The 27,888-nt window shown below is 39.4% G+C and overlaps 1 protein-coding gene across 1 annotated transcript in view; it reads left to right on the forward strand.

Moving 5' to 3' along the window:
• rau (RA domain-containing protein rau) overlaps window positions 1–27,888 on the forward strand; it is a 30,944-nt gene that overhangs the window by 237 nt on the left and 2,819 nt on the right. The window contains exon 2 of the mRNA XM_069049536.1: window positions 13,663–13,818. Coding sequence (XP_068905637.1) covers window positions 13,663–13,818 — 156 coding nt within the window. The remainder of the gene's footprint in view (window positions 1–13,662; window positions 13,819–27,888) is intronic.

Consider the following 27,888-nt stretch of genomic DNA (forward strand, 5'->3'; position numbering starts at 1 on the left):
CTATTAGCGCTGGCTCCTTTAATTTGCGACATTATCTCTCAAAAAAAAAATATGTACTTGATGGCCGGTAGGGTGACAGCTCGCAAGGATAACGACGCTCATTTGTTTGTGACAGAGATTTTGACGCGCATGCAAATATTCTCTGCACTGTTATATTACGGCCATCCAACAATGCTGATATGTCAGATACGTCCCGGTGATAAAATACCCTTTTATTATTCCTGCGTGTCTGCAATGCTTATGGCTGTATTAATGCCATTACACCTCGCGACAGTTCTGAATCCTGGACCGGTCCTCCGCATCTGAAGACATTTAACTCTTGGTGGTCCGCAGAAAATGCGATTGCTCGTGTGTTACCGAGTGCATTGTAGTGAGTCACTTCGCACGGTTTAATCCCGGTTATTAGTAACATAAAACCTTGTTGAATCCGAGATAACCCAAAGAATTTTGCATTGTAAATGCGTCGTGACTCACCACGATCTCATCTTATTCAAATTACTCCGCTCGTATCCTTGTGGCTTTATCGTCTGAATTGTAACACAATATCGTGTAACTCGCAATTTTGACAATAATGGTTGTAATTAGCGGATCAAGGCCATCACTTAAAAATGCGTCGTTGTGCCGAATCCTGCAGTCCGTTTCGTTTCCTGCTGACAAGTGTAAAGCAAATAAACAAATCTGGACCTGTCCGACTAATCTTTTGTGGTGAGACCGGACGTTTACATGGATGTGGTCCCGCCCAACTGTCAATCCTCTTCCACATGGTGTCCAGACGTCGAGATAAATAATTACCGCGCCTCGTGAGCTAATCTAATTTTTGCAACAACGCCGATGATCTAACTTTTGCATCACGCTTGAAATGATCGAGCTTTCACTGGATTTTTGCTAATTTGCAATGACCAAAGCGTACCGAGAACCAATATGGCCGTAATTGACTGGTGAAGTCGTAAAATGATTTTCGCCGAAGCAAAATTCCTTGATTACATGAAATTGAACGGTTATGGCGGCTTGTAAAAACTTGTCCTGCTTGTAATTATATCGAATCGGGATAACATGCGATCTCATTAAATCGCGATCGTCTTGATGGTCTACCATCAGGAGGAAATTATCGGCTCTAAATGGTTGTCCTGGAGAAGGAGCGAGCGGTGTGTGTAAAGCGAGACGACGGAGTGTTGTTGCTCTGAAGCGAGTCCTTCGCTTCCAATTGAATGACGAGAGCGGCGACTTTTGGGGTTGGATTAACAAATACAAAGCGTTTAGATGAAGTTGTGAAACGAGCCAGCGGATTGAATTTTCTTCAAACTGGCTATCTTGTTTCACAATTTTTTAATTTTAATTATTATTTAAGACGAATTAAATTACGACGGAAAGCCACAAATGACATGGTTGAGACCATGCAACCAATGTTTTTCTTTCTTAATTTCCGTCACCCAAAATTTTTTGGACAAGCAGCAGAGTCTGCGATGACTTGCAAGGTTTACTCCACGATTCTACTTTTACTATTATTTGTCCTCTATTGTTTACTTTAAGTACTCATAATTAGACATTTGTACTCCTTGTATTACAATACACGAACACCCAATCAAGACATCTCCCATAAAGGAAAGAGTTTTTAAAAAACTCTACACACAAATCAGGTTTTTTTCTTGACTTACATATTAGTAAAAATTAGCGCGATACGGTTTAACTTGTTAAACCAGTTAACGGTAAACTTGGTTAAACCGGTTAAAAAATTAACCGTTTAACGTATTTTTTCGATTAAATTAATTTACATATTAATCAACTGAATGACAGACGATGGTTAGACAATTTCATAGTTTAACTAATTAACCTGGTAACCGATAACTAATTAAGCAAATTAACTGTTATAACATATCCAGTTTAACCAGCTACTAATTAACCAGGTTGAACCCTTCAACAGGTTAAACCAGTTAAACCATACAGGCCCATACAAAATTATCCGGCCAATTAGGTCAGCCGATTTGGCTCTTTAACCAGTTTATTCATCAGCTAATTAACCAAATGAACCAGTTCAACAAGTTTAACCAGTTAAGCTTTGGTCAAATTTAGTTCATCAAAGAAATGTACAAATAAATAATCAATAATGCAAGTTAACAATACTGGTTTAACCATCAGCTTTAACCGGCGGTTAAACCAGTCAAATCGTACAGCTGTATATTTAATTAGCCAAATACGTAATCCGGTTAGTATTTTAATCGGTTTGGATCTGCAACCGGTTGGTTATGTGAACTAGTTTAACCGGTTAAACTGGTTCATTTCAGTTTCAAGAACTATGGAAATAAATAACCAATTTTTGTGGGAAAATTTTCTAGTGTTGTTTAGCAGCATTCAAGGAATTTATTTAGTCCTAGATTTTCCCACAATATATATCGCATTTAGTGCAATTAGCACAGACCTCAAAGTGTTGCAGATCAAAGAAATAAGGTTGCAAATTAGATTTAACTAAAAACAGTTAATCCTAAACCATAAATTTAGTAATGACTTGCAAGGTCCAATTTCTAATTGAACGTTTACTGTTAATTTCATCCCATTATTTATTTAAATTGTTATGTCTAGTCGATGCCTTGAACGTATTATTCTCTTCATTTAAATTGTTAAATTACCGATAGATTTTTTTCAAGACAAATCTCTTCGCTTCTTAAGTCACTTCCAAGCGTAATGAGCAACCAGTCACGCGTCATTGACTATTTAGGAACAATTAAATTTATGAATGTTTTCCGGTTTTCAAAATTTTTCATGGTTTAAATTAGGAGCACCGATTTTATTGCAAGGATAAGTAATTTATCAGCGGAAATTTATGGAGTGTTTCCTTCGCCATTAAAGTCGTTGCCGCACTCATTCTGGTTATCTTTCGACACCAACAAATTAATTTTTCCTTCAACCGTCCGGGTTTTTCCTTTCCAATGATCGAACATCGATAAGATTCTTCCTGCAATAACAACCGTTACGAAATTAAATCGTCGAAATCATACAAACTTTATTTGTTCATCTGAGCGCGAAATCAAAATTTAGAAAAAGCTGCTCCACGATCTTTGAGCAGTCTTTTTGCAGCGACTTTATGGACAATGATTCTCTCTTATTCCACGAATGGTGTTATCAGTGGTGCTAATTGCGCGCTTTTTGTCAAGCCACGCACTCCTAAGATATTTTAATTTTACGATTCCGAAGAAATTATTCACACCGGTCTACGTCACCGATTAAAAGTCCACTTCACCTGTCGACTTCGCCGAACCAACTTTCATTCTTCGCCGTAATTGCGGTTGCCTTAGGTAAATTCCTTGTCCGGTAGCGCCTTGCTCGACCTTTCATCATTTAGAGCAAATTTAACACTCGACTCGACACTAATTACCTTATGATTAATATTGACTCAGTGTCTCACCTTGTTCTGCTGAAACCTGAACGAAAACAATTCACAGAACTGTCCGAGAGACTAATCCCAGTCATAAATTCGCGTTCAGCGATGCAAATGCACCAGAGCGATTTGCATATCGCATTTTTCTACTAGTTTGCGGTCTACCAGGTATAAAAATTGCTTCTAGAGGTGAATCACGAGGACCCGATTAGTCCAATTTTCGACGTGTAGAGTGAACTTGACAAATTGGCGCACCGCAAGGGAGTGTCTTGCGGTCGGCCCCATAAACAAGCAATTATAGTTGATGTCTTTGGGGTTTTGCCCGCTAGCTGAATTTTGGTGTATTTTTTCGTCTACTATAGTCGGTGGGGCGACTTAATGGAGTAATAAACTGGCGTGATCGTCACGTGATTTTCGGGGGATGGTTTCCTATTGGTTAAATGGAAGGTTAAAGTACACCACACCACAGTTGCACCAACTCAATGCACACAGCCGAAGTTTTCATCCATCCAAAACTCGAATTTGGCGAGGCAGTGTAAATCAGGCTTTTCACGAACTATCACGTGAACACCTCGTGACTACTCCACTGGTTCGCCGCGTCAACTATAGCTATAATACAGAAGTACTCATGGATCCATCGTACAATTTTTTTTTATAGGGTATGACAGAGACAGGCGTCTCTCCACTCATTTCCTAATCCCCTGTTATGGACAATCTGTCTCTTACAACCGAAGTAGCGCCAAAAATGAGTTTTAGGAAATATTCAAAACAGTTGCTTGTACGAAAAGAAGTGCCAAACCTTTTTTGTGAGAAAATTCCTTATCTCAGGACATCTGTTTTGGTCACAGGAGCGATAGATAAGGGGATATTTACCAAATAGATATTTTTGATAGTTGGTATGTTTTGTAGATTTTTCCCACTGATGGGTACTTTCGGTGTATGTATTATTTATAATTGGGTAAAAATTCGTAAGCTGGTGTTTTTTTGACTATGACGGGGCAACTAAATTATTAGATGGGTTGTGAGGATTTCCAGGAAATAGCCGCGGACAATATAATAATTTCAATACGTTTCCGTACGGTAGAGGAAACGGGGAACGGAACTGATATTCCCACGAGGGTTTGTATCTGATCGGTTGGGGGTGAAACCGGAAGGGGGCAGCCACTGTGACGGAATGTAGACCCGTGGAAAAAACGGTACTAGGATCTGGAAGCTGGCACAAAAAGTGTGGCAGGATCCGAACAAAGGAAGTCGCTTCACACATGGACGGCTCCGGTGATTTAAATGCCCGCACGGGCCACGCCATTGTCTAGGGTTTTTGTGACGTCGAGGGCCATTTGTCTCTTTTTCCAGAATTCCTCGCCGTAATTATAACAGTTATCCGCCTAATAATATCCGTGTAAAGTTGCCCGGACGGGTTTATCGTATTCACTTCCTTAGCTCCGGGCAAGGTGAGGAGACATCGAACGGGTACCACCGGAGCATATCGCATTCCTTTCGATCGCTGTGAAACTCGCCATCAAGAATGCAAGAGAAGCAGACGATCCAGGAAACCATTCTGGGAAGATAACCCAATTACACCCGACGATAGCTCAAGATTAATGGTCTTTAATTGTCGTTTGGTGCTCGTGGTGGTACCCGAGAGCCTCGGATTCACGAGAAGCTACCAAGCGCGACGGTCGCCGGTACTGAACCAGAGAAAAAGTCCGCTGACCGCGTCTTCTTGTCTCAAATCGCACCGACCCCGGTCTTTGTCCTCTCCAATTGAATCAGATTAGACGGTTTTGGTACGGCGCTCTGACCCGTCCGATCAAATGTCAATAATTAATTCGAAGGCGCGGATCTCGTTAATTAAATTTAACGTTCTTTTAATTAAGGAGATCGAGACGAAAACGCAGAGGGAGATGTCGGGTGGCGTTTCCAACGTTAATTATCGCCTTTCTCTTCTATTGGAGGACCCGGCGTATCTCGCCGGTTATCTCCCGAGCACTGCTGTCAATTAGACTTGTTAGGTGCTGGTACTACTCAGTTTCGGCCCGATTTAGCAAGAATGTCCTTGCGGCAGGATACCTCGTAATTGGACTTTCGGAAGCTGGGAAAGATTCGAATCTTCACATTTACGCCTCCACATACCAAATTCGTATTCTATTCGAAAATCACTACACTGTCAAATTTAATGCCGACTGTCGGACGCTAAATCACCTGCAAGTTGCCAATATAAAGGACGCAATTAAAAAACCAAATAGCTCGCTGGCATTTTTACAGTAGTATATTTATTATATTGTCAAATTATATTTTTTATAGAGACGTTTTATTTAAATAATGGGCCCGACTTCAAACCTGTGATATACAACTTCATTGCCAACCAACCCACTCCACCAATACATTTTTTCCAACAAGAAAAAAAAATTCGTGCTTTGTCTAGCAATTTTCTAATACCAAACTTCAAACGCCGCTGTCTCATTATTGCATTTTTCAAACGTCACCTTACAAAGATTTTCTGCGAGATAAAGCAACGGCTAGATCAGTTCCTCATGTATAATTTCATCCATTCTTAAAGTAAGTATGTTTTAGTTGCAATAAATCTACCACTTGTCAGGAGACTACACTGTTTAATGTTGGACCACAGATAAGCCATCTTGCTGTTGGCAAGCCTGTTCCCCAGGCTTCTGTTTACTGTTTTGTGATTACTTCTAAACATGCAAAGAATGTCCGTGATAACGCCATATCACCGTTTTACGAGCTTTTGTGCTTCATGTAGTCGCAATTAGTTTTCTATTGTTCCTCTCTTTACAGTTTTTGCACAGATCAGTACCACATTTCAAACAGACAAAGTCTTCCACTACAATGTCCAACACGTTGACATTACAGTCGTCAATATTCAATAGGCAATGGCGCTCATGATGTATGAGCCATATACACAGCAATAAAATGTCTAGTTCTGAAAGGTTATGAGTACTAGGTGCACACCAGAAAAGGCCATAATCCTTTTTTGCAAAGATTACGAAACCGCAGTTGTTGCTTGCATTTTTGCACATCTGGGGAAAGTTGTTCGAGGAAATTTATCGATTCCATTTTGCATTAAAATATTTGCAGCTTGAGTCATTTTCGAGAGTGCTTTTTGGAAACGACGAATTCCCGGAGTGTCGGAAATTCCACAGTGTATGTTATTGTATGGTTCGATTAATTGCAATTGTCATAAATTATTCCCGTCATGTGCAGTCCTGGTACTTGTAGTACCACTGTCAGCTTACGTAAGTTGGTATTTGAGAAGTGCACTAAGCGGACACAATCGTAATAAATTAATTTTGATTCAGCGCAGTAAAAGTCGATCCGACAGCGCCATAATTTATATGGTAAACAGTACTTATTTAATTCCACTTGACAGAATAATGGTATTAAGGGCAGGGTTATGGAGGGTATTGAGCAACCACACTTCTCCGAACCTCATCCCACACGCCCTCCCATCTGGACGTCGAGGCACTCCTTGTCCATTGTTGTGCACGTCTGGTGCGAATTTGGAAAAAGAGCGACGCGATGGTGATTAGTCTGACCGGTGTGGCCAAGAAGATGATAGATTAAGAGTCGCTTTTTCAACCTCGGTAAATACAAGAGACGTTTTGATTATATCTTCAAGCATGCAGACTGTTCGCGGTAATTACTGAAGCGAATTATGCACACTTATGCACGTTAACGAGAAACTTGAGAAGAGTATTTGCTCGGGACAATTTTATATCCAGATTCCAGATAATGGACAGCCGTAAGTAATCTGTTATTAATTCAAACAAACATTTTCAGCCGACCGACCGGTGTTGTAGTCGTCGGCGAAAAGGAACATGTGAAAGCGGAGCTCTAAATTAATTTGTCTGCATTAAAATCGCATTAAAATAATTACAGCCCGTCCGGTCGAGAACATCTCTTGAAGTGAAATCGAGGGATGCCCCTATGCTCCCTCAAGGACTTTCCTATTAGTCGAAACTGATGTCAAGTGCAAGTCTGCAAGACGGTCTGCGCGTGTCGTCAACAACTCTCCTTTTCTTTGCAACGTAACTGCATCACCATTAATAATTCAATTGACCTCTTTGGTCCGGCGATCTTTGCCACCGTCTCATTCCGGGCGAGATTAAAGTCTTTGCGGCGAAAGCGGTACAGATTGGGTTGGCATTTCAGGTTATGGTAGTCCTGGGACACGCCTGAATCTTGTTAATGAACAGAGAAGGTCGAGTACTTACACAAGATCCAGAGATGGATTTGTCAATACGCGATCTAATGACATACAAATCAGATATTTGCATAAATAATTGTACATTTATTAACTTGTCGGAGTACTTTCGTTATCGATGGTACGCACAAGACAGGTCTGGCAGGTTCAACACACCAGACATCAAAACATTTAGCTCTTTAAACTAGGGGTCTTGGTTTCGCAAAAACGTTGCAAGCGGTACCGGGATCGAGAGCGGTACCATTCGCCCTTGGACACACGAACACATTAGACGTCAAAACATTTAGCTCTTTAAACGCGCCTATCAAATTAGGGGTCTTGGTTTGTGAGCGGTACCGGGATCGAGAGCGGTACCGTTCGCTCTTGGATCTTGGGTGATTGTTTGTGTTTGTGGTTTCAGCGAGGTATTTCGGGATTGCGCTAGGTATGAATAAGCTGCTGACAGGCCTCGCACAATAAACCGTACTAATCCTCGATTACCAGCGGAATTAGGAAGATTTTCCGTTTGAAACGAGGCATGTTGGCGGAATAAATAAACAGAGAACACCTGGAACCACCTACATCCAACTATATCCACATCTTGGCGTATTTCTGGGTTTCCCGGAAAGGAAACACCGTGTTTTTGTTCCCAGCAAAAAATTGCCATAATCTCAACACTACACCGTGCAGAAATTAACACAGATGTCTGGGTGGAATTAGTATAAATTTAGACTTTTTAACAAGAAAACATCTTTGAGGAATGTGTGCAACATCCAGCATCACAATTATTTTTATCAGTTTCTGTAGTGTCAGGTAGTAGAGGTCTTGGATTTTCTCATGGACTATGACTCATGTTTGCGCCGAATATCAGTCTCAAGTAGATTCCAAGGTCACAGCCCATAAGAGAATCCAAGACCTCTCCCAAGATCACTGGACTAAACTCCAAATTTTCCTTGTTCGTCCTTTATTTTATTATTCAACACATTTGTACTTCTTTTTGTGGAACTCTTAAGCTATTGCATCAACTGTCATCAAGGAATTAGGGAATATGTATCTTTCTTATTTCTGAATGTTTGTAGAACTCCACTTTTTCTTCCCTTTGCCTTGTTAATTAATTCTTCGAATGGCCGAGTATTTTTCATTAAACCTTAATAACTCAAACTTCTTCTACAGAGGTGCAAACGTCCTTGATGCAGGAGATTAAGCCGCCGGACTAGAATGGTCAAACGCGAACCTCACTTTGCCCACATCGATCCGCCAATTTCTCCACCGGCACATCCTTCCTGGCACACCTCTTCCACTTTCACTCTTCTCCATTATACCAATTAATTCGGTGCGTACGGGATCATAATTTGGGGTAAACGACCCGCCACTCCCTTTCATTCAAGTACCGCGCCCAGAACCTCCCTCGTTTTGGTATCGCGTTGCACACGCTACGGGGGCCGCGAATTCGATTAGAGCGCACTCTGCGGAATTGTTGACATGTTTTTGACGGTCGCCATCAGATAGTGGCGGCGGAATGCAAAGACCGTGAGTCGACTAATTCGAAAGTGCACACAAACGAGATCTCAATACAGATCGGATTGTGGAAATTGATTGAATGTTTCCATTCGGACATGTTTAATTGGTTTCCTAAAATAACCTCACGTTTGGTGTTTTGTTGTGAAGTGCGGCGCGCTTCACTGACCAGCGAGTACGTGACGGACTGGCGAATTTGTGATGATTTTGTGATTTCGGCACTGCGGTTCACTAGCCTTTGACCCATCTCGAAGGCGTAGTACTCATTGTTTTTTAAAGCCGCATTCATATTTAATATAGTGGTAGGTGCCTTAACACGATCGAGATTGTAGTGGGCTGCGTTCCCAGAAACTCGAAATTTCGGACGGCTCCATTTTTGGACCACGAAACACCCACAATTACTTTTAATTTATCTCCAATAACAATTACTTAATATTCATTAGAAATATAAATAAATATTCATCTGATACGGCAAAGGCATCGGTTTGTGTGACGGGTTTACATAACAGGTGTACGTGAATTTTTTTCTTATAAGTTCCAGTGTAGGCAGACCTGGTACTACCAACCAACATCTGGGAGCACCCACATGGTACTACACCAATTTCCAACCGATTTTTCTCCCGCCCTGGTCTCGATTCGTTTATCTCGTTAAGCAAACATTTTTTTTGACATGTGCGTAGATAAAAAAGGCATCAAACGGTGGCTAGGTACGATGCAACGACAGTAATAAAATACAGGAAATTGAATCGGATGTTTTATTTCCGGAATGGGCGCTAGCACGGCTCCAACATCTTGGAAACGAAAACACCTTTTGACAGACAGATGTGGCCGGGAAGATGGAACATTTTCGGAGGAGAACAAAGCGGTGGCGATTAAATTACGATCGCGCCCTAAACAAACTATTACAAATTGCTACTCTACAAATAAACGCTACTTCCTTTCAACATCCCCGGGAAGGGTTCTTGGCTCGATTGTGATAGGGGTCGAGACCACACAAGCCACTCTAAATATAGCAACCGACAATAATTCCATTATGGCAAAAGTCGGTCTAATTGACGTGTAAATTGGGCTGATCTCTGGAAAATGTCGGGACAATATCGGGAGGAAGTGTTTAATACCAACCAATTAACGGTGGCGTCTACGTAATTAAATTTAAATTAGTGCGTAAGCAGGAAACGAAAAATTTAAAACGGTCTCTATTGAATCTCCGGTGGAATGTGAAACGTCAATAGTTGTAACACACGCAGAATGGGGGAAATGTGAAATTCCCCACTTGATTGGTACCGGTGGCGAACGGAAGCGCAAAAATGAAGACGGCGATTCACTCATCACACTCTTGTCTTAATAGCGGTGGTTGAAAGACGTCATTAGGTACCACAAACTGAGTTTAATTGGGTACTGACGATCTCGCAATTAGTCGATTGGTCAAGCGGATACAAATAGCATCACGTGGTAATTGATGAAGTAATCAGAGTGACCAAACCATGGAAAATTATTGGGTGATAGCGTGTAGCCTCGACCTTAGGATGGGACACGTGTTGTGGAAAAATTTGTTTTATAATGTGGACCGCAGAAATGAAAAGAGTTGTCACGAGTATGGGATTTCACACCTGCTGCAAGCTTTGTGTGATTTCCAAGAGTCTTATGTCACATATGCGGTGGTGACAGATTGTGTTAGCAAATCGGTGAAGAAGCAACGAAGACTAGAGAAACTGTCAATTAGAGTGTAGCTGATAGGAATTAATTTGCTATTAGTTTTAATTGCGTATTAAAATGCAAAAGCTATTGCTTTGGAATTTCCTCTCTGGTGGGATCGGAGTCAATATGACTGTAGAATTTCTTGTGAGGCGTTCGATTTAATTAAGACCTTTTTGGTTTTTTGAGTTGGTAATCGACGATCGTAATCCGTTTATGATAATAAAAAGAGTGTCAAAACAGCAAAATGCTGATGCACCAAGAAAGTTTTTATCTCTGATCGAAAAGTTTCCTTCTTGCGATTGCTCCGGTCGTTTCAGTTGATTTCTTTATTCTTTGATGTTCAAGATAAGCTGAATCAGTTCGATAATGCTACATTTACTACTTGCTTCTTCCTGTCGAAGTTTTTCTCCATCCTGAAGTTTTGTTCCACATTCTTTGAAATACAGTATCCGCTTCGGCGAGTATTATTTGTTTTTGTTGTAAAGTGTAATCTTAAACATGTGCTTATGATAGGTAAACATATCTTCGTGCTGTACCTACAAAACAAGAATGGTAACAGTTTTCCAACACAACGGTAAATTGAATTTTAAAGATATACCTACCTTGATGAAAAATGAAAAACAGCAAATGTCAATTCTAAAATTTTTCTTTGAGAAACATCACTATAGTAGGAACGTTATAGATGTGGATTGGGGACTTGTCGTTAAGTTGGCACTACCGGGAAAAGTAACAAGGCACGCTTATAAAATACATATTTGGAATTTATGACAGATTTCTCACTAACGTGCAGTTCAGTCATAAGTTTTAAACGACCTTGAGTTTGACAATCCACATCTAAAACGTTTTTACAATAGTTTGGCATAAATCCCAAAGCAAAAACTTTTTAAATTGTGTTTTTGTTGAGAATTGAAGACAACAGCCATGACGCTCCATTTATTTGTCACTACCGCGTATTTTGCAAAGGGGCGACAATGAATGTTGGAACACAGACACTAACTGTTTCATAAAAAAAATAAAACATTTTGGAATTATGGTCGAAAAAGCGTTACGATGAGGATCGAGAACCATTCGCTATTATTTTTGATTTTATCAGCCTAAAAATCAACTTATTATTTTCTATCAGCTTAGAAACCAAACAAAAAACAAAAACCAAAAAGTCGAAGGTACGTGAAATAACCCGATTGGTCCGTGACAAAACTCCGGGATGCAAAACTCGGGGTGTTCTGAGTAGCGTTTCATTGGACTTATTTTTACCAGAATAGTTTGCCAAGGATAACTATCACTATACATATCCGGTGTTCATTTAACTTTATCCTCAAAGTTAGCGTTGAAAAGTCGATTGTGAACGCATCACTCGTCTGTCTGCAAAGTAAAAACACAAATAACGCGAAAAGTGAGGTTATATTGACAACTTGACAGCTGATCATTGTCTCTGTGACGAAGAGCAAAAATGAGTTTCTTCTTAAAAGATTGGGTTCTCTTCAAGACAGTCAACGATTGTGGAATTGTTTATTTCTTGTCATGTGGTGACTCGATAGTCGATATTACTCCTGCTGTTGACGCCACTTGGGCAAAACTAAAAATTCTCACCGCCTTCCGTTGCATTAGTGACCCAGTTCGAAAAGGTATCATTTTGCGTAATTCGAGGAAGGAAACCAAAACAGTCTCCAAGAACTGTTACAGCAATTACCTTAATCGATTTATTCCGAGCAATTTCCCGATTATTTTCCGCCGCTGCAAAAACCCCACAAACGTGCGAAACGTCTCAATAAATATAACTCCCTGGCCGGCTTTAATTCCCAATTAATTATTTCCAACCATTTACGAGCCTCGTCGGACGTTTCCCGCAGCTATCCCCAACTCGCTTTAATTAAACGCTGTTTATTACTCCCGAAGAGCGCTCTCGGTGTCCACCTCTCATCTCTTCCCCATAAAACTGGCCTCCTTATTGCACGACAACACAATTTTCCTGCGCCTTATTACAACGCGTGGAAGCCATCCTGCACGATCCGTGTAACAAAATCCTGCGGTTTCACAACTATTTGCGGCTTTTCAAAAAATGCTAGGAGGACCGACCGCTCGAATGAAAATGACCGGATGTGGAGGTGAAACAAGAGCGAGCGACGTTTTATTAGTATTGTTTTACCCACGTTGCGTCACTTCTTGGGCTTTTTGTCCCGCGGGTACCGTAGAGGATGTTGCAAAAAGGAAATTGCCAAGACAATTACCAACGGCATTCCATAACAAATCTGTAACAGAAATATGGCCCGCGATAATTGATTGTGGCACGACCAGGTGCCATAACACAATTGTGTAATTGTTGCGCAAGAGTTGCGGCCAGGGGGAGATGCTCAAATCGAAAGACTTGCCCGAGCTGCCAACAAGGCGAGTTATGTAATTTAACGGATTTCACTCGAAGAGTTTCGCCAAGTACGGGATTAAATGACTTATTATGGTATTATCGCGTTTGGATGCTTTATTCGACCGACTTGAAATCCTTCAAGTCTCGCTGAAAAAACCGAGATGTTGACACGTCTGATCTATGGTTATCGAGGTTATCACAAAGACAAATCTCCTCGTTAACCTAACAACTTACTAAACAAGGGGATCTCACAGAAAACAAAAAACTCATTATACTGCCATAAGCGATGCGGCTGTTCTTTCAGATGCAGCTCTATCTTTAGTAACCGAATTTGTTTTCTCAGTAAATTGCTTAATTATTGACTGTTGGTCGTTCTGCTGGACGCGTTTTCCGATTTTGTTTACAACTCGACCAAACAAACGTAAATCCTCCGGATTATTTAGTCATTCGCAAACACATAAATCAACTGTGGACTGTAACAATTATCGACGGATCTTGTTCTTGTTGCAGATGATGAAACACGTGCAGCTTTCTCCTTACAGGAGCAGAGCTGACACCGTGTCCTTAAGCTCCACGACATCCTACGGAAGCCTCAGTCCCGAGCCTCTAGGAAGCCGATCCTCCAGTTACTCCTCGCTCAACGACTCCTCTTCTGGGAACGTGCAGGTAAATTAAATTCGAATTAGTCTCGACATTCTTTCTTTTGTGTCGGTGGTACCGCTAACACAGGTTCAAGAGGGACGCTCAGGCGTTATTTTTTAATTGAAGGGATTAATTACCAGGCGTAATTAGACGGATCAACGCTTTCTTTGTTTCTTGATGCGTAATTGATAATAGTGCCTTATCGCAATTTCCCACAGACAAATAAATTAATAAATCATCAAGTGCTACAAATGGGACAAATTGCTTGATAAACGCGGTGCGTGTAGAATTATTTTCCAATTTCTTTATCTCACGAACTACTGGGAAAGAAACTGTCTCAGCGAATCACAATGCACAATCAAGGCAGTTGAGCCAAGGTTGTTCGTAGCTTTTACTAACTACTGTTACGGGCTGTGATTACTGACTAAACGATTCGAATAGCTCACGTGAGAAACTTTAACCCTGATGGTGCAGACCACCGTTACGAAACTAGTGGCAAGTTTGAGGGACACGTCATAAATCATGCCCAATTTTGCCGGTTCTGGATCGAAACAGTCGAAAAAAAGTTCGTTAGAACGTGTACAAATTACAGTTAGCTGCCTAGACAATGATCGTTAGAATGATGAGAATTTGAAAAAACGTCATTCCGTGGGAGCCGTGTTCTTTTCCCGTGGAAATAGGTTGCCTTGTAAGGTCGACGAAGGCCTCGAGTACTACCATAGTGTAGAAGTTTGTGACACATGTGCGGTCAAGCACATTTGGTAAATTTGGTGGCGGCAAATTGTTTCGTACACTCGAATTAACCAAATTAGATGGTATTTCTAGAAACTGGGTGAATACGTCGTTATCTCCGAGTTACGCAAATCTGCTTCATTAAAGCGGACATGATATTACTACTATTTCCTTGTCAGGCGGACTTGAATTTTTTTAATTTGCTTTGTCGGACAATTGACTTGTAACCTCGCTGTTATTAGCTGATAAAGACGTTTCATGCGGCTTGTTCTCGGGGAAACTAGGATGAGAACACGGCAGAATTTCGCAAAGGTAATTGGACAGTGGAAATTCGAAATGATAATCCTAACATGTTCCTGTGCTTTGTTGGAGTTATGTCAGAATGCGGCTTATGTAATTATTGCGTAAATATCCAAAGTTCTGCTCTGTACAAGTTTGATTAAGCATAACCATATCGGAACATTTTCATTTTCTTGCTTTTATTTGCATATTTTGCAGAGCACCAGTAATTAGATTTAGCCAAAATAAAAACAAAACTCATTTAGCAACGTTCAATTAACCAGTAGTAAACTGAAATAATAGCGTAATTGGTAAGTTTTTCCAGATAATTTACGACGGTGATGCATCATAATTATACTGTCTAAAAAATATTTATGTATTAAAATATTTTTTTCTAAAGACATCAAAGTACTTCAGCATCGTTGCACCAAATGTATGACTTTTTGAAATGACTATCTTGAGAAATAAAATTGTTTTAAATTTAATTTTTTTTCTATATGCTCCGGATAATAAATTATTAACCACCCTCGTAGCGTAAATGTCCTGAAATGTTTAGCATAAAAAAAATAAGAAATGAGAATTTGTTGAAACTTTATCTAAATATCGGGTGTTCACTTAAATATATCCTCAAAGTGGACGTTGAAGAGTCGATTGTGAACGCACCAATCGTCACTCTGCAGAGTAAAAACACAAACAACGCAAAAAGTGAGATTAGCTTGAAACAACTGATTCGCGATCTGTAATCCGTGGTGCGTTCACAATCGACTCTTCAGAGTCTACTTTGAGGTCAAATCGAACACCCGATATAATTAAGAAAAGAGAAAAAAAAAATAAATAATAAAAAAAATAAATAAGAAAAACAGTTCTTCATAGTCTTAAGTCACTATTAAAGCAGCATCATGAGAGCTAGTCATATCATGTTAAGTTATGTTAAATTATCATGTTAGAGGTGGATTCTCTCATGGGCTGTGACCTTGGAAATATCTGCGCGAAGGCGGAGCGATAAACCAGTGAAAAATCTGTGATTGAAAACTGAAAACGTCGACTACTTTCAAATTCAAACTCATACAAATAGACGAGAGAGAGTCGGTTGCGACTCATAACCCATGAGAAAATCCAAGAGCTCTACTGATGACTTTTGTGCCCGAATAATTTTTTGGCAATTTTTCAATTTCTGAAGATTTATTTGGGGTGCTTTTGGTTAGATTTGTGAACTCGCTCTTTTAAATAGAATTTGATTTTTTTTATTTCCGAATAGAATTTTTGAAAACATTATTTTTTAGGACTGATTTTCGGTGAGAAACGCCATTTTGTCATTTTCTTTTTCTTTCTGAGTATTGAAATAATGCTAGAAAGCTTTGTCATAACAACACAATTTTAAATCTTTAGCGAGGCAGTAGTTAATTAGTAAAATGTTTTAAAAGTAAAAGCACCAATACAGATCCTGGTGGAATACCATGCGTTACATCATAACAAAGCAAAACTACATATTTATGAATTACGGATTGCTTCAGAGCATAAAGATTCAGTCCAAACGATGATAATTTATTTAAATTTAACATTTACACAGTTAAATTCCTCTTTAGAATAGACTCGTCGTTTGTTGTTTATTTTCAAAATTAGTTTGGCCAAATACAGCAAATTGGCGATTACAATTTTTGCAAATAACCTTTTACGGAAAATTATCTTTAAAAAATGAACAAATTTGCTGATTAACACTTCAAACAGCAGAAATTTAAAAATGACGTAACTCGCGGAAAATACGCATCTGTTGTGTGTGCAAGAGAAAAATGTTTATTTACAAGGTCTTTGTGGAGACGTATTGTATTACGCATAGATCACACTGTCCAGTCATTTTTAATTTTAACCTGAAACAAAGAATTACTGTTGCTTTTGTGCAAAATATTGTACACAATCAATCTTTTAAAGCCAATGTTGAAATAAATCAAAATAATAATGTCAGGTAGGTTGGTAGCTTCGTTGCGGTCGGGATATACCTCATATTTCACCAGATGTTGTGTCTGTTCCATTCTTTTTTTACTAAGGGTGTCGACGTGTCGGAATTCAAGATTTCAATCTGTTCGTGGCAAAACATTTCACATTAAGTATTAGGTTTTGTGTATAATAATCGGCGCTAACAGTTCTAACTAACCAGCGGAAGATTTTTCCAAAACAAACTTTCCACAAATTTGGATTGATTAGGAAAATTGGTTAAGTCAACAATCGTTCTGTGAGTCCAGACTCGGGTGCCAAAGAGGGCAAAAGTGGCATTCACGTCTTTATTTGAAGCTTCTGTTTCAGAGAATAGCAATAACAGCTCGGTTATTAGCACCTAGCAACAAAATGTAAACGCATCAGCGACAAGAAGAGGCTGGAATGCAAGTGCAAATATGTACTCAAGTCCGAATGACTGCTGTACATTAGTGGGCCCCATTATGACAATTATCTGGGGTTTTGAGTAAAATCAACACCCAATTTGTCAGGAAAAATGCGAAATGTTGCAATGAAGGAATTTTACAAAAACGCTTTACTATGAGGTTTAATTAGCAGCGGTAATTACTCGGGAAAAAAACATTTTCCTTCCGACACTCCTAATTAAGTCGCTTCCTTCTACGTTGTATGTCTTTGCTCACCAGAAGTGATCGTTCTTGCAATTATTAACAATCAGTGAAAGTAAGAACTCTCATAAATAATACAAAGCCATTGTTGGATTTTCTCATGGGCTGGAATCGATTAAATTTCAAAATCTCGTCCCAGTTTTGGGATTTCTGCAAGGTTGAACAACCCCAGCGTAATTGCGGGTTTCAACGCTCCGACGCTCGTGCAGTACGTTCTTCATTGTTGTCGTCCATCTCCGTCGCCGCTCTCCACCCAGGAGGAGCAATAAAGACGGCGTGATAAAACCGAAGACGAGGCAAGGTAAAAAGTGCTCCCATAGGACGTTCCCATGGTATCGCGTAGCATCTGGTTACCGACCATCCCTTTCGTTCTTTTGCTCCTCACGACAAAGTAATTCGTGCCTTAATTTTACTTATCGCACTTTCGTGGTCGCTTCCCACAAAGTAATTCGTCGCCTAGTTTTCACCATTATGTCTGAAAACATGAATCCAAACAATACGAATAATAAACAATTTAATTAATTAACCTCGTTTGGACGCTCCGCAACTGAATGCCATTCTCATATGCTCCTTCCGTTTCCGTTCCAGTTTTTGCAAAATCGTCGTCGTCGCCACTGACCATAAATCTTAACCTTGCCGGTTTGTTTTGGTGCTCGGCGTCAAAGAGATATTGTTTTATCGCTTGTGCAAACAAGACGATTAGCGCCATGAGAGTCGCTTAGCGCCTCAGATGCAATTCAGACGTTTGTGATAAGGTCTCGTCGCCTCCAGTTCTTGACGTCTGGCGAGATAATCTGGTTTATCATCGGAACTGGATTTTATTTTCAGAACGGGGCTTGATAGGAGTATCGGGTCCGATAGTGTCAACAGACACTCCTTTATCGCTTTAGGTAGCCTAAGAACGACAATTAACAGCGAGCGCTGCCGGGTTGTAAACATCGCTCTTTCCCAATTCCTCAAACAACTCGAACATGTGTTACCAAGTGATAAAAGCATGTATTAATAAAATTCATATACAAGAGTGCTTAATATTCAAGATGTAAGCTCCTCATTCACGCGGGTTGTTGCTCTTTGGTGTGGACGACGAGATGATCCGAACATTCTTCAGACATCGACACTGATAAACGAACAATGATGGTCCTGGGGAGGCGAAAAATGGGACGGACTTCCTCTCGTATTGTCCTTTTGACACGCCATTGTGACCCATCTGGACTGTTTCTGGTCCGGTTTTTGTTTCAAATTCCACCACTTTTTGCCTCTTCAGTATGCTCCCAGCGTGTGAAAATCATTTACAGTGTACTATTGTCCGGCGGATTTATTAAAATGTAAAGGCTATTCAAGGACGCGCCTCTGCCACTCTCAGAATAAAGATTTCTTTTGGACAATATCTGAAATGAATCGTAGGCGTCGAAGACTAAAGAGGAAGTGCCGGTTAAGAGTAATGAGGTGTAGCATTTACCACAATGCAAGAATTAGAGGGCCACGAGACGGGAAGCTCACCATTACGGTATTGTTTCGGATAAATTGATATTAATGATGATTCGGGCGAAGATATCGACTGGCAAAAATTAATTTCCGCTACTCATTGTTTCTAATCGGTCGGATTTGTGGATTCTCAAGGTGAGGCTTTACTACAAGGATGCAGCAGCTAACTGGAGATGTACAAGTCTCAAAAAAAGTGGTCTCACAAGGTTTGTTAATATATGCCACATCCGCATAGCTCTTCTAGCTGAAGCTCCGGCATTGCCTCTGACTGGGAGCCCCAGGTCCTTGCCCTTCCGCAATCAACGCCGAGAAAAATTAGTTATCTGTTGACACTTCGAGATTGTGCACCGCTTGCAATAGACTTGCGTAAAAAGAAAGTTGACCATCGTCATGTTGTCCGCGATGACGTGATCCATAAAATCGAAGTAAATGACCCACGTCATCGTTTTTATTTTTACTAAGGATGGGTTTAAAATTAAATTACCACCGACACGTGTCTACCCTTTGTTGAACCAAGCCTAAAAAAATTTGTTACGGAGCTATCTTTTTCGATGCATTTAAATGTCTCTGGCACAGTTTCCTATCTTGAAGCATCGGAGTGTGACGACGATGGTCCTTGATAATCATCCGTCATGCGTGTGCAAGCACCGCGATGTGGGTGTGGAGTTGTGATTGTTTGGCGGCAGAGGCGCTACTAGTGGTGCGACTGCCACCCACAATAATATTCTATTATGTGATCTTTATCGACACTAAAACAATGCGGCCCTAAATAAGTTTATTACGAGAAATTGTTGTAATTTAGCGCCTCTTCATAAATAACCATGTGTAGGCTTGCGTATCTCGAGTCTCATCTTTTTAAAAAAATTATGTATGAATTAGTTAGTCAGGGTCAGCGCTAACAAGAATATCAAAATTTTTACAAAGCTTACTTTCACTAGATCCAACAGATGATAGAATAATGCGGGAATATATTATGTACTTTGAACTTTTTATCTTGTTTCTCTTTAATATTTTTACACAAAGTTTATGTGGGTCCCGATGTAGCCAGTTGTATAAATAAAAAAATTTATTGCCAATTTTATAAATAACTATTTCTTCATTTGACAGTTTTGCAAAGTGTTTTATGCTGATTTAATTTATTGATTATGTGACAATGAAAACTGCTTTATGGTTATTCAGGTCTATCAATTCAATATCCGCATTGTTATTTGACAAGGTGTGACGTAATTTGGAATTTATCTGCAGGACATGTTACAAAACACAATTAGCAGTTGTTATTTGTACACGCCAGTAGATCTATAGTCCAAATTAGTAGGATAACTGGACCACGGTGTAGAAATTAGGAGAAACTTTTGTTCGACTGTCGGCATTAAGATTCAACTGCAAGAACAATAGAAAGGTTAAAAAAAATCCACGTCGGGCTAGAAATTTTTTGCTCTTACTACGTAAAAATGAAAATTCTCTATCGAAAATAATTAAGTACAAGACTGGTACATGATTTTCGCTGACAGAAATAAAACACCAAGAAAAGTCAAACAATTTTCATTCATAGGCTGAGACCCTTAAGTGTCCCTATAGTTGGCGCGGCGAACCAGTGTCGTAGTCACGAGGTGTTCACGTGATAGTTCGCAGCGACGACATGAAAAGCCGGATTTATACTGCCTCGCCAAATTTGAGTTTTGTGCGGGAAATTTAAATCTCACTACCGTAAGAATGAATGGAAATTTCGGCTGCGTGCACCATACTTTTTAACGCGCGCCCTTTAACCAATAGGAAACGATCCTCGAAAATCAAATGAAGATCACCCCAGTTTATTATTCCTTTGCGTCGCCGCGCCGACTATAGCTGTTCAATAGTTTTGATGCTCTTAAAAAAAAACTCTAAAATAAAGATAATAGTTTGTGATTTGTAAACTATAATAAATTGACAATGGGGAATAAGAAGTATGTATGTACATAACTGCACGAAAGGGTTTAATATTAAAACAAGAAGAACAATGTTAAAAGTAAATATGTACATGCATAAAAATACATATAACATTACAAGTAAAAGACAAGAGAAAGAATATGAAGCAAATTGCGTAATATGCATTACGCAAAAATATCAAATGAGTGTAGAGAGATTGGTAAACTGCAAAATTGTTAATAAAGATTGCTTCTAATTTAATATATGTATGTTTATTATTTACAAAAACTCTCCTTATCCGGAAAGTCTGCGTCGAATCGCCTTGTAATACTTAGATTTTATTCACGTTCCGCGATTACATTTAAATTATCTAATTTTAATTTCGACACTAATTTAGATATATTAAATTTTAATTTGTTTATTTAATCTCATTTGTGATGAAAATGTTCTCCGAATCCTGTTTGTAATTCCGCTATTCGGACGCTTCTCTTTAACATATTTATTTCCAGAAAGTTTAAGCATGGGCGACCTTAAAATAGCTCTTTTATCTCCTTTCTCCACTATCACTATCTAAATTAAGTCGTAGGCTGAAGGGATAAGGAAGGAATTCGGACCCACAACAGTTAGATTTTATACGTATTATAAATTAAACACGAAAAAAAAATAGCGTTATTCATCACAACCGGAAGCGTCACACCGATCCGATTCGTGTTTGTTTCCGGTATCTGGATTCGTCCTTGAACTGCAGGATATTGAAACAATGAATTATGTAACGCTGTTGACAACTGTATTAAAAAATTGAAATAAACAGAGGCGAAGGAGAGGCTTTCAAACGAAAATATCAACCTTACGACAATATTTTATGAAACTGGCGGAAATAGATAAAACCGTGACTAAGCCAGATAGTGCTGCAATTAGTGTTGTTACATGGTGGTAGTTTCAGGGCCGAGTCGATTGAAACAATTTCTTCAGAAAATTATTTGACACAAGTTTTCAGCGCGTTTTGTTCCTCGCCGCAGAAATACTCAGCATTGTTTATTGTTGTAAGAAAAACCCACACTTTCCATGTTTTGTAATAAGCTTACAGCAATTATGCGAGATTAATTAACATTAATTAGAAAGTTTAATGCGTATTGTTCGCCACAAAATAATATTGAATCATATCACTCGTGCGCTATTTTTTTCAATTTATACCTATATCGGTTCGATGGTACTTTTCTGATGAACCCAATCCCGAATATGGGGCAATCACACGAACTTAATTCTTTCTGATTGAATAAAACCGTGTTTCGGAGCGATTTCACCCATTCATTGTCCACGACTTGGCACGGTCCTCGCCGATAAATTATCAACGCTCGTTTATTTTTATTTTGCCCATGATTAGACCCAATTTTAAATTTTTGATAGTCGACTGGCTATTTCGGTTATCTGATTCCAAACCCAACAAAAATACAGTTAACCCACGTCGATTTCACGTCACATTGGCTCTTCAAAAAATAATAAAATGTGTGCTGCTGAATGGTACAATCGGTGGCGGCAAAAAATAAATCGATGTTTTCATAGAAATGGAAAAGAATCACCTGCAGAAAATAGAACGAATAACAAGTTCTATTCAATACCACATTTTTTCCAGCTGCTGTGAAAATGCTGATTGGGGTTTTGCAGCAACTGTATTTGCACAAAGCAGCACAGAGAGCGTAAAAACTCTTGATTTGCTTCTGATTTGGTGTAACTGAAATGTTGTTGAATTGACAATGAGAGCGGCGCCAGTGGCCATCGTGTACAGTAACACCAGGAATTAATGTCGGCCTACACACTTTTACAGGATCGATAAACCTGGCCTGGTGAGCAATTTCATATTGTGCGTAGATCACAATAGTTATGACAATTGCTTCCAGTGTTGTCTTCCGGTGGCCATAACGCAATTACCCTTTCATGTGAAACTAGGCCGCCTGTATCGAGCAAATTACCATTCATTATTTATTGCATGTTTGCAGTGTTTACGAATCAGGGACTGTTAAATGTGTCATCGTCTACCTAACGGATTTTTTGTCGGGAAGCTTCCACCCTCAGGATGTGCTCCCGGTTAAATAGCGGGGATTTAATGGGAGACGCCAAATGGCACACGCCAACGTACCATGTCTGCTCCGAGTGACCCCCGACATGTGACGTACGGGTACGCAGATGGTACCGCAGCCGGTCCTCTTAAATTTGGCTTCGGGTATGAGTTAACGTCGCCACCCACTACATGTTTTATCGTGATTTATTCCGGTACCTGGCGTGGTGGTAATCAAATGCGTTTAGCGGGATATAGCTTGTTCATCGCGGAGGGACAGCGTGGGGGAGGATGGGGGTCCAGTGGCGCCAGGACACATGGCTCGTTGGACATGCAGACTCTTTCGCTTGGCTTTCGAGTGTGAAAGAATCTAGATAATCGGCTGAGAGAGGATTTTGTTTAAAATATCGTGCGTATGCAGATCTATAATCTTTTCAAAGGAAATTTGCAAGCCTAAGACATTTCTTACCGGATTTTTTAATTGCGGACATGATGTGGATAATTAAAATAATATTTATGTGAAATTATACCTCGCAAGTGCTTTAAATAATAGTTTAATTATTATTTATCGTAGTTGTCGGTTCAAACATTAGTTATTGACTAAAGTTAATCCTCCTTCGTGACTGGTAGAAATATAATTTAATAAGTGATAATTAATTGACAGTTGATCGTGACGCAGTTGAGTTATATCAAATTTATATATAGTGTCTTTCAGATCCATAAAATGAAAGAATAATTATTCGTAGGACCAGGGAGGAGGTGACATTTAATTTAAAAAATCTTCATTAAACTTCAGAATCAGAACCTCGGAGTGAGCACGGTTGTCGTTATCAAAGTTCCATTTTATTTAGTTTATTTTATGTTTGTCACAATGGCCGCGAAATCCTTGAGATTGTCATGCCTCGGCCGCGAGCGGCCTCGGCGACAATTTTTCTCTCAGTACTTAAAGAATGATTTTGCGGCCTTGATATACAAATAGTTATTAAAATAAAACAAAAAACATTTCGAAAAATGAAAGTACATACTCTTACTTCACCAATTTCACTTTTACGTTGTCTAAAATCAAGAAGTTCCTCATATTTTAGGTAAGATGGTTTTTAAAGAATCAAAAGCATTTAATTCGAATTCTTAATTCTAATAAACTTCCAATTTTATTAGTGTCATTAGCAACAATTAACTTTATCCTAATTTTGAATTTATTTGCTAATTTTAGATTCTTAATCACCAATCAGAAACAAATTTGTATTTTTATTGCTAGAACGAGGCAAAGAAAGAATTAAAAGAAGACGGGCATATGATGTGTATTGAATATCTAACCTTACTTTGTTGACTTCAGTTAACAACTTGAAACCAAACGAAAGATGAAAAGTGTTTATTTTGCTTTACGTGGAAAATTTAATTGGTAAAATGTCAAACCTATTGGCATGACTTACGAATAGATAAATCATATTTTTTTTTAGAGAGACATATGAATACCATCCATGTTTTAAAATGACACTGATTGAGTTCTTGAACACGAGTAAAACCTGGAACGTTAATTAAGAAAGTGCTTTCTGTTTATTTGGATAAAAAATAAAAATTTGATATGAGGAATGGTACTCTTTTCTTGTCGAAAATGGATTTTTTTCTTATTTTCTGTGAACGGTTCAAAGCTTTTAAGCGTTTAATTCACTTAAACCGACAAGCAGGCTTAAACTTTTAGATAAGTTATATTTTTGTAAGAAGCTGAACATGTGACAATAATAAAAGGCAAATTTTTACTCTCAATATCTCCATTTCAAATTGCTCATCATCAATTTGGGCTCAATCTCCGATTTTTTTTGCCATGCACCTGTCACATTATAAAACAATTTCTTAATCGCACACTCTTCTTCTACACACTCCTCTACTCGCTCCAGATTTATGAATTTACAATGACCTGTTTATGTAATGTTTATCAACTGCGATTAAGCTGAGTGTAAAGCATTCGAGTGCGAACAGCTGCACCGTGTCTTCGCAAGACAGGATGCAGTAAGGTAGTGTTTTTGTTGGAGGAGCGAGTCGACCCGGTGTTCCCTTTCATCCCGTGTTAAATGCACCTCGTTCCAGACGTAAAACACACTTCTTTGAATATTGAAGCGAGCCGCCGAATTCGCCCCACTAAAAATAAAAGGGTTGATTTCAACGGAATCGACTGCAACTTTGTAGCGAGCGGACCCTCAAACGCACACCGCCCATCTGTCCTGCAACTTTACAACCATATTATTTATTTGCTCTGCCGCGTTAAATAAACGTCATTATCAAATTTATAGCTACATAAGGAATAACGGCCCTATTAAAAAGCGGGCGTCGGAGGAGCCGTAAAACTATTTATTTTTGAAAATGTCTGCGCCTCTTCTTCGCCACAGTTTCGAAATAGATGGAGCTGAAGATGCCACGAGATCGTCGCTTTTGCTGTTATTGTTGTGGACTTGATCTTGTTGCTGGTAGACAATTACGATGTTTTTGTACACGGGCTTCCTGTGTGTTGTCAACAGTGGAGGCGATTGTCCAATTTTTTCTGACTGTAATAACACTTGGTCTAAGACACTTGAGTGAAATATTTTATCTAATTATAACGGCTCCGTTTCAGTGGCGTCGTCAGGCGTTTCAATCTGTTGGGCATTAAGTGGAATGGGTGCTAATTCACAAAGCAAATTTAAATTTTCAGATGAAAGCTTAACATTTTCAGACGACTTGTTCAGTTATTTCTTATTTTACTCTGACAGTTTCAAAGTTTGTCAAAGAATTGTGTATCCATAGTTACCGGTGAGTTTCTCTTTCGTTCACTTCACTTTCACTCATCGGTTTTCGCTCACTGTTTTTCACTCACTGGTTTTCATTTACTCGTAGGTTTTTCCAATTTTTTCTGATAACGTAATTTTGACTTTTTCGGCAACTTGCACTTGCCTCTCTCAGGACATCATCAGGAAGATATAACTCTTTATCATCCATTTTCACAATTCCACAACGTGCACACAACCACTTTACTGACATTACGGAACTTTGTTTATTTTGTATTTTTTTGCATTGCAACAGATCCATCTAAAAAGACTCAATTTCTAAGGAGGTATCAAACAAACCAAATCCGCTTTTGTTCACTTGAATTACATCTCCGCTTCATGGACGAACACGCAATTCGCGTGAACGAAAGCTTTCCCTTTCTCACTCTTACTGTAAATAACTATTCTTCAGTTTACAATAAATGCAATGCTAGTGGTACCACTATCTTATTACGTCCCAGCAGTTTTTATTTGAAAGTTGCGTTACTCGTTCGATATCCAGTAGTCCCACGGTTCAAAACGAACGAGCAGGAATTGTTAAAAAAATATGCAAAAAGCTAACTATTTGAAAAATGTTCGTATGAAGGATGGTACCGTTTTCTGCGGAAGTTCTGTCGCTACGAATTGAATTAATTTTGAGGTTAATCGCCGTGTTCGATGAATCTGTTCGAAAATTTGCATCAGAAATTCATAGTGGGTGAGGATGACTAAGATCCTTTTTTTGGTGTGAGGAGAAAATAAGACTGTTGCTCTTTGTACCAAAATAAATAACGCAAGAAGAAACCCGGAATAAGACTTTTATGAGTGGGAACATACGCATAACACGACAATACACATTAATGAAATATAATACACACATGTAGATGTGTAAATAAATTAATGTTGAGAGCATAGAAGGGGGCCTCGAACAGCCCTCTGCTTAGCATCGCACACATGTTTAGCATTTGCTTTAATAACTTTATTAAAAGAAATCTTCTCCAAGTGCAAATTTAATTCTCGGTTGTTGTAGAAGAGTCGGAAGAGCCTTTATAAGGGCACTTTGTCGTATCCTGTTTGGATCGTTTAGCTCCTAAAACAATACAACCGCTGCCGCCTGTCAGGTGTGCCCATAGTGCACGTGCTCGCCACACAAACGTCTATTTCCGGCGCTCGTATCGCATTACTAGGTACTATTTACCCTCTAAAACCCCGATTTACTCGGTACTAAACGCGCGCGGGTCTAGTGGTGGATCAAATTACCATCTCGTCTCAAGGGTTCATGCAAAACCAACTTAATTATTGTACCACGATGGTAGTCGTGCCGACGCCGTCTGTTATTCCCCGCCACTCCAGTAATTATTAGTTGTAATATATCAATTTAGATTGCGCCACTAGTACTGGACAGTTGTAATTAGACTACGGGATTAAATGTAACGGACTCAATTAGCGTTATGATCGATTGCTGCACTGTTGGGAACATTCATGGGCGCAAATGGGACATTTGCGTCTCAATTATAATACCATTAGGTTTCTTGAACTCCTTGCTCTCGAAATGACATTGAATAATTGTTGTGTGACACGAATGCTCGCTGAAATTCGCGTGATGTCTCCATCTGAGTCCGGTACCACCAACAATTGTGGTACATTCTTGAAAAACTAATTCAGGTTGGCGGACGGTTCCGTTAATGAAATGGTGCTAACACATTAAAGCTCAAAAGTGAAAAAATGTTTTCTAGCAATTATCTCGCTGAAAGCCCATTAAGGATCCCGGAGCCAATTTAAGGACTCGACCCTCGTGCAGATGGCGCCCTGCCTGGACATTTTTAACAGACAAATTACCGAAAATCACCAACGAATACTGTCGGCGGACACGGCTCCGGCTATAAATTATTACAAATTAGTGAGATGGTTGTTTGTAAGGACATCCATCAAACGAGTCGCCGGCGCCCAATTTTCATCGAATTTATCATTTTTATTGAAACACCTCCGTCCCAGCTAGTTCTGGCCACTTTGACTTTTTTATTTCGGCGATTTATCTCTGGTGTTTGTTTTGCTATGCCGCCACTCTCCCAACGTAAAATATGGACCATAATGTCATTTATCATACTTAGAGGCGCAGCCACACAAAATGTGTTCTTTTTTTGTGACACGAACAGGAAGACGCCTAGCACCGCGACGGTAAAGGTGTCGATTTAATCTAATTCAAGCTCTAGGCAGACACCGTCTTCCAGTGCACAGA

This window comes from Tenebrio molitor, chromosome 5, assembly GCF_963966145.1.
Source record: "Tenebrio molitor chromosome 5, icTenMoli1.1, whole genome shotgun sequence".
NCBI lineage: Eukaryota > Metazoa > Arthropoda > Insecta > Coleoptera > Tenebrionidae > Tenebrio > Tenebrio molitor.